Raw genomic sequence first — 8,592 nt, 5'->3', positions numbered from 1 at the left:
CTTTCCACCTGCTACAAAAATAGCTAGAATATTTGCTGCTCTCCTTTTCAAACTATCTGTTCTGAGTTTGGCTTATTTCAGGGACAGACAGATTACCATCAATCTATTGCAGCACCTTTGTCTGACATTGAGAGATTCTTTGGCTGCACCATCATATGGTAGTTCCCACTGTGGAATTTATTTAGTTTAAAAAGATAAAGCACTGTGAGCTGTCTGCTCTTCAACAACTTGCCTTTTTCTGCAGTTGTTGTGGGTCTGTGTGCTGTTCCCCTGGTACTGAAAAGATCTTAAATCTGCTTTGTACATGTTGCACTGGCTCTTGTGGTAGCCAGGGTACACTGGGGATTTTTTGCCCATGCAGATGGCATGAAACTTTTGTCTTCCTGATGGCTTTTTTCCTCTGTTTCTCTGCCATATGTCTACTAAGAAGACAACCCTGCTGTGTTTATCAACTTCATTCCGCCTCCCCAATTCAGGAGCTGCTTTTTGCTGCAACAAGACCTAGAGAATAGCTGTACCCAATATGTCAGCTGCAGTTGTGCTCCCTTTTGCCATCTGATGATCACCTTTATGATCAATGTCACTGTCACAGGTGGTGTTGATATGTGATAACAGCTCTCTAGGGCCTACATTACTGCTTTGCTTACAGCATACTGCAGTCTTCTCTCAAAGGTACAATTAATACTAACTGATTTGAGTATCTCCACTAGAGTTCACCATACTTACGGTAACTGCTTGTCAAGATTACTTCTTGTTTCTGTTTTAAGCAATTAGTGCTTCAGCTGTCCATACACCAGCCTAAAAAACCTTTCAAATGCTATGTACGTGAAAGAGCAGCATGAAACTCAGACAGGTATTTTTGCAGCATTAATCTTGCTTAATGCATTTTTCAATGCAAATTTGTTCTCTTGAGCATTTATCCCTAGCTACCTTGATTCTGTAAATGACAGCATTCTTGGGAGAATCTGACAAATCACGCATTCATTTTTATTCTTCTGATGAGTAACACACTGTGTATGCCATAAAATTAGTACTCGACAGCAGCAGTTTAGAGGTTTCCAAAAGAACAAATTATGATGATATTCTTCCTCACATATATCCCATGCCTGAGAGAGACTTTCAGTGTGTCTGAGGAGTTATGCTTCAATATTTAAGTAAGTATATGCAAAATGAAAGGGTAATTTTTTTAAGAAATTAGTAATATTAATACACACATGCTAACTGTAAGTGCAGGGCATTATAGAATGAGAAGGGTAACTTAAGAACCTGAAAAACTGAAAACACTTGTTTTCTGTTTAATATAGGTTTTTGAATCTTGGGATTGTTAACTGTGGCATGATCATGAAATAATTATTCTACAGAATTTCTATTTCAAACACATATTTAATCCAAAACTTATTCAGAGTTTAGTCAGAGAGCAAAGCTATTTAAAACAGACTCTTATTCCTCTATGAAATTGCATTGGGACTGTTACAATGCTCTCATATAGTGACGTGGTATTTTGAGATAGATGCTTTCAATTTCTATACACTTTGCTAGGAATATGCATCTGCAGTTACAAGAAATTAATGAAGTATAAATAAATTTTTCATTTTAATTAATGCATTTTTCACTATGCCTCGAGTCCTTATGCATCGTGCTGCAGCCTAGTACTGAGAAACTTGTGGCAGCTGTATTCAATTTTACAACCAGTCTATTGTGAAGAGCCGGGCTAGTTCATCTGTAGTTTTTCTGAGGGAAGAAAATCTTGGCCTGTGTACAAATTCCAAGATTCACTGTGCTAGTCATGTCATGTATGGCTCTCTTCCACTTTGTTAGTTTTACCAAACTTACTAAAAGTGCTCATTTCTGTGATATTTTTTCCCAAATGGCCACATAGTGGTCAGTACCTCATGGAATAATAAAAATTCTGGTAGTTATGTCTCATTTTAACAGTTTAATTTCTCCGGTTTTATAAACCTGAGATTCTCCAAATATGTCCCAGTGGGATTATATCTGCTAGGTGCAGCTGTGTCGTCTCAATATCCTGCAGTCAACATCTGCTTTCAAGTGGTTATACCCTGGAGAAGAAATGTAGAAGAAATGGTTTTCTATCACTACATTTGAGCACAAAGTCTCACCAAGCAAAAGCTCAGCTACTTGGTGCATTCCCAATTGAAGCACTGCATTCCAAAAAACAATTAGAAGCACAGTGTAGGAAAACACATATGCTCCCTTTTCAGAAAAAATAATTTCATATTTGAGTCTGAGCACCTCTAGATATCCTTTTAAGAATGTGTCTTGTGGAAGGCAAAGTCACATGGCAATGAAACCTAGGTTTCTTGATCACTTGTGCCCTTTTGAAAACTTTATTTTTGCCAATTATGAGAAACAGCAGCGAAGTCTGAGAAGCAACCCCCTGGTGCTTAACTGCCCGCTGGGTGGAAGAGAACACAATCTAGCCTAGGAAGCTAAGAATTTTATTTCTAGTCATTAATTTCCATTTTACAAGTAATTTGTGTGGCATGGATATTTTTACATCCTAAATTACTACTTGTTTGATTTTCATCATGTAGCCCTTACTAAGTAATTTGTGTGGCATGGATATTTTTACATCTTTGACTTCAAGTCAAAGCAATTACTTGTCTAATACCTGTTGCAGGACTTTAAGTTTGGTTTTCTAAGGAAAACAGACTGATGCATACACGCGTGTGTGCATCTGTGTGAATATATGTGTTTGTGTATGATCTTTCTTGTTGCCCCTTTCCCCAATATCCTCTGAATCCACTTCTGCCAAATTCAGCAGTGCAGTCAATAGAGAACTTAGCAATACCAGTTTCTTACAAATGTCATTAAAACAGGCAGCAAGATGGGGAGGGAGAACAATTAGTGCTCCATCTGGAAGAGAAGCTGCAACATGAACTCAGAGAACCCAGCCGTGAGCTGTGACGCTGAAGGACAGCAGCCTACATGAGTTCAACTGCCTTAGAATTCAATTGCCTGTTCCCCTCAAAATGCTAAAATCTATTCATGCTACATGCGCAATATTTAGACTTTCCTGCTTGTCTTCAGAGTTCAAATTAAATGGTTGCAAAGATTTTCAACACTGTGAGCCTTCCGCTCACCACAGGAAGAAGTACAACTCCAGATAGGCAAGTAATTATTTGGATTTAGCTTTTTCTTGTCTGCATATTTCACAGACCAGTTCAGATATTTTTTAAATGTATTTTTTTTCAAATACATAAGGGGAAAATAAAATTCAAAGTAACAATGACTAAAATAATGATTGCTTTATTTTAGCTTCTAAGATACAAAATTTCCATCAGGATAGATAAAATATTAAACTCCTCTTTTTAAAAAAAGAGTATTTCAGCACAGGTTTTCCTGCTGGCAAAAGATATAATTTTTATACTTTATTTTCTGCTAGAATTATGAATATTTCATTTTCTCCCTATCTCAGGTTCTTACTGTAGTTTTCTGATGACGTTTTAGAATGTAATTAGAAAATTATGAGATACTAAACCACTAATAGGCAAAGAGATTCAGAGAGTTGTCACGTTCAAATCAGCCTAAGGACAAGACAGGTTTTTAGATCAACTAAAGCACAGACTGCAACAAGAAGCCAGACCCTGAGGCTCGTGCGACCTCCTTTGCCCTGCCTCAGAGCAGCTGACACTGTGTTTGCCTTGTGTGCCAACCCGTCCCTACAAGGTGACTGTTTGGAAACTACAGACAATACAGCAAAGTGCAGTAGCCTAAGCCTCATTTTGCTCATCCACTCTACAGATGAAAACCTGAGAAAGGAGCCTCTGTCTATAATGAGGGCAAACAACGATCAGACGTGAACTCAACACAGCAGTTCCTGAAATAATTTTGAGATGCAAAGATCATTCACTGCTAGTAGCTCCCCAGCACATTCTGTGCAATTTAATCTAGGCACCAATTTCAATAACTGAATACCTAGGACCTGAACTTTAAAGGATGTATAGAGCAGAATCTGTAATACCTGCAGTAGTAAATGGGAACTGTGAAATAGGGCACAATACTACGTAAGTATATATCCATTGCAATGCTAAGTAATGTAAACGTCTTTCATAGAGTGATTTAAGTTAGCAAACTTATTAAACTTTTCATAGGAAAGAGTCTTTATTTCATTATCTAAATATTTGAAAATAGGTTGTTTCCCATCTGGAAGTTGTTAAAATTTTAATGCCTAGTAAATTCCTGGGTCACACTGTCAGAAGTTGTTGAGATATTCCTTGGCAGTAGCTGCCAATTCATAATTTGAAGCACTTTCCAAGTAACACCATGATTCTTTTCTGGAGTCTTGTAGGAACAGCACATCAGGGTGGTCCTGTCCAGCACCACTACACTGACACCTCCATAGGGTTTCTTTTTTTTGCCAAACCCAGTTTGTAGGCTCTGAAGTAGATAATGAAGGCTGAAGCTGCATTAAACAATCTTATGTATGATATGTAGTAATAATGTTCACCCATGCAAAGGGGTAGGATGAGACACTGGAGTATCCACCTCCTCAGTATTCATTAGCTGCTGTTAACGTAGCCAGCAAGAGAACAGATTTCCCTGTACAGTTGCTTGAGAAGTTTGTTAAAAGTGCTTACTTCCCAAATGGAAATCAATAGAGCCAAGGCACTGTAAAAAATGTAGTGGGATAGGTGAGCAGCAAGAATGAGATGGCTCACATTCACTTACAGTTGTTAATCAGGAACAAATCTGATAGTATAAGGCCAGTTACTCTGAGGCCACAGAAAACTGGTGACAGAAGAAAAGCTGTCAAGTTTCTGGGGAGAAATAATCCTTTTATGAAGAATGAATTAGTCTCAGATATTTTTCATCCAGTCAAAGAGCATATGACCCATTTTGTTTCTTCCCTATTCTAGCGCTGACGAAAGATTCGATGCTACATTTCACACTAATGTTTTAGTCAATTCTTCAGGACACTGCCAGTATCTGCCACCAGGTAGGCTGTTTTCATGGCATAAATTTTGATAACTCAGACTACTTATGTGTGGTGTGGTTTCAAATTCGACAGCAATTCTCTGATATTTTATTCATCTAGCTAGCATCATCTGACAGATTTAAGCCTAGATGCATCATGAATTACACGGTTAACACTTTTGAATGAAAACCACCATTCAAGATACATTTTTTATTGCAATTATGTACATTCTTCTGTCATATCGCACTATTTCAGAAGTGTGGAAGTATAAAAGAAGATAAAAAATAAAAGCCCTTAATATAAAAAAATATTGCTTATTAAAGCCATGGTAATGCCTCTTAATAAAAATTTTGTTTCATTCATTTAGCTGTTTCTTCTATTAATACGTTAACGTTACAATAAGATGCTTAGCAACATCTTGGATGTGGGATGATTCACTGGATGCTTCATCAAAACAATTTTTAGTCTGAAGGAAAGCAGTTTGTGTTTGATATTTATTTGATATCAGAATCTATCACGGACTCTCTGGATGTACCGCAGGGGAGTACTGTTTCTGTTCCCAAACTCAATTAGCATAATTATTAGAATTAACTCTTCCTAGAATCTGAATTTTAGAAACTACAACAATAGAGCCAAATGCTTTCAAGACAAATTAGTTTTTCCATTTAAGATTCCCAGAGGATTTCAGGGGTTTGCCTGTTGCTCTTTTGATTTAAGATCTCTGATTTGGTGGGGTTTTTTTCAGTTCAATTCTGAAAGCTGCTAAGTGACAGGGCCTGACTCAACAAGTGAAAAATAAGCAGCTATCTTTCTTGAATAAATCAAGGTCTTGTAAATCTAATAAGGCAACAAATAATCTTTCAGGATTTCTTATTTTATCCCACAGAACAAATAGGAGAAACAGATTGCATATTCTACTTCATTTCTTTCTGAAATACAGTATCTAGAAATCTGAGCTCTTCTCTAAATATTGTCCCAAATGGACATGTAGTTCAAAAAATAGTTTATAACGGAAATCTGAGCTCTTCTCTAAATATTGTCCCACTATGTACCAAAATGGAAATGTAGTTCAAAAAATAGTTTATAACATTAAGGGTGCAATTCTTTCCCTTTTCTGTGACTGACTTTTGCGATTTACATGTCAAGACACAGTTGAGATTAAATATGTTTTATAAGTAAAAAGCAGAGGGCACAATGTAGAAGGAGGTCTGGTTACTGAATGTACATTCAGTTATGTGGAACAAGCATTTAAATTAAGTGTTCTTGTTTAAAATCTAATCCAGGCATATTTAAAAGCTCATGTTACATAGATGTGCGCTGGTTTCCATTTGATGTTCAGAAGTGTAACCTGAAGTTTGGATCCTGGACTTACGGAGGCTGGTCTTTGGACTTACAAATGCAAGAAGCAGATATATCTGGCTATATTTCAAATGGAGAGTGGGATTTAGTAGGTAAGCGCTTAATTTCTTATTTACACTGTGAACTTGCAGCCTTGTGTCCACTGCTGAAAGGGATGGAATAATGATTGGGAAATGATGACAGGAATTAAATTAATAAATGACCTAGCTACTGGCATTTGAAACTCTGAGAACAGATGTAAGGTGAAAATCAACATTAAAAAGTAGGTGACAAAATTGCTGCTTGAATTTATTAAGTATCTTTTATCTGATTTTCCTTTATTATCTGACAAAAATTACTTGATTGGGAATTAAGCTTAAAGAAGTAGTTTTACCTATAGTAAAACTTAGAAAGCTCTAGATTTATCCTTTTTCAAAATAATAACTTCATAATATACAGTTTATTCACATTAATTTCTGGTTTTCTTCCTCTTCCCTCCTACACAGGAGTTCCTGGGAAGAGAACTGAGAGTTTTTATGAATGTTGTAAAGAACCCTACCCAGATGTAACATTCACAATAACTATGAGACGTAGGACTCTCTATTACGGACTCAATCTTCTAATTCCTTGTGTACTGATATCGGCACTTGCTTTGTTAGTTTTTCTGCTTCCAGCAGACTCGGGAGAAAAGATCTCACTAGGTAAATCCTTAATAGGACATTGTAAATAAGACCAAACCAAAAGAAGTTGTCCTTTTTAGAGTTTTTTAAAAGTCTTTAGTAGGCAAGGAGGAATAGCTTGTAAGCCCTGTTCTGGCTCATGAGCTATTTTTACTGTTTGATGCTGAAGCTGTGTGATGTTTAACCCTTGCTCTCAGCTTAGGGTACATTGAAGTTGTGAAACGGAGAAAGTCCAGCCAACGAAGCAAAAGCATGACAATTCCTGACTATTTTCCTTAAGAAGCAGGGTTTCATTTTTTGATGATTATTTGCTAAAGAAAAATCCCACATTCACTGAGTAGTGCTTAAGTTTATGAATACGCATTTGAACACTTTAACATGGAATTCTTCTTAATAATTCATTTTAATAGTGGGTTGTATTAAGAGCCTAAGGTGCCCTCTCTGAAAAATTGATTCTATCTGCTCCTATTCTAATTTTTATAGCAAGTTTTAACCAAAGTATTGGTTTGTGAAACAAATCTGATGACTTTAAGTACTTGATCCTTAAAGTGAAGGTTAAATACATAATGAAACTTTTTGCTCCATACAGAAATGCAAATGCACTGGCTTCTACTAAGTGAATGTATCTGTTAAAAGGTAGAAACAAAACTGACATTTCTCCAGAACATGGTTTAATTGAGTAGTGGCCTCCCTAATCAAGAAGTCCCTCCCCATATTTTAAAATTAAGTCTTTGTTCCTAAATATTTTTCCACTTGACAATGAATCCTTATTGTTTAAGATTAGTTCTGAGAAAAGAGTTAACTCTTGTTCCAGGAAGATGGGAATTCATCACTGAGCAACAGAAATCAAATTCCAAAAATCAACAGTCAAGACTGCTTGGGCATGGACATGTGCAGAACCCAACAGCTAACGTCAAAAGATATCAAAGTCTATCCAAGATAGCAAATCTGTTTTTCAGGAATATTATGCATTACACCACCTGTAGCTTCTACATCAATTAATCAAGTGTCATATGCTCAAACACTCAAAATCACACCATGTTTTTAAAGCAAACAAGTAGCAAAAATTACTTTGATTTACCTCAGTTAATTAGCAAATGGTGATAAAAGCTGAATAGTTACTAGGATCTAAAAATATATACTCCTGTGCAGGCACTGGTATTAGTCTGGAAGCACTGCTACCCTGAATATGAGGTAGGACAAGAAGGGATAGGAGTACCACTAACACGCTAGTGCGGGGGTAACAGTGGGAATGCATCTTGCAAAGAGCATTCCTTCAGATTCACTTTCTGCTTCTTACTGCCTTGTAATTACAAGCTACTGCTCTAATTTCATACTTCATGTTTATATTTCAGGTATAACGGTGTTATTGTCTCTCACCGTCTTTATGCTACTTGTGGCTGAAATTATGCCAGCAACATCTGATTCTGTGCCTTTAATTGGTAAGCTAACTACAGCTTTTATTCACTTTTGGTTTTTGTCAGATGAGGTGCAGTGACTTTGCATGAAGGCCAGTAGTGAGGCAAGTCACCACCTGTACAATGGCCTACTGCAATTGCATTAGAAAAATGTTGCCAGTTGATGAGAGGCTCTGATGGGTGTGATCCCCTATACACAGAGAGCTTCCCTGCTCTG

The 8,592-nt window shown here is 36.8% G+C and overlaps 1 protein-coding gene across 1 annotated transcript in view; it reads left to right on the top strand.

The window, feature by feature from the left end:
• CHRNA7 (cholinergic receptor nicotinic alpha 7 subunit) overlaps positions 1-8,592 on the top strand; it is a 34,568-nt gene that overhangs the window by 22,531 nt on the left and 3,445 nt on the right. The window contains exons 4-7 of the mRNA XM_010177667.1: positions 4,881-4,960; positions 6,223-6,390; positions 6,784-6,978; positions 8,313-8,399. Coding sequence (XP_010175969.1) covers positions 4,881-4,960; positions 6,223-6,390; positions 6,784-6,978; positions 8,313-8,399 — 530 coding nt within the window. The remainder of the gene's footprint in view (positions 1-4,880; positions 4,961-6,222; positions 6,391-6,783; positions 6,979-8,312; positions 8,400-8,592) is intronic.

Source organism: Antrostomus carolinensis, unplaced genomic scaffold (assembly GCF_000700745.2).
Source record: "Antrostomus carolinensis isolate BGI_N321 unplaced genomic scaffold, ASM70074v2 scaffold3011, whole genome shotgun sequence".
Classification (NCBI taxonomy): domain Eukaryota; kingdom Metazoa; phylum Chordata; class Aves; order Caprimulgiformes; family Caprimulgidae; genus Antrostomus; species Antrostomus carolinensis.
Note: the sequence above shows the minus strand (reverse complement) of the source record. Positions and strands in the feature narration are given on the sequence as shown.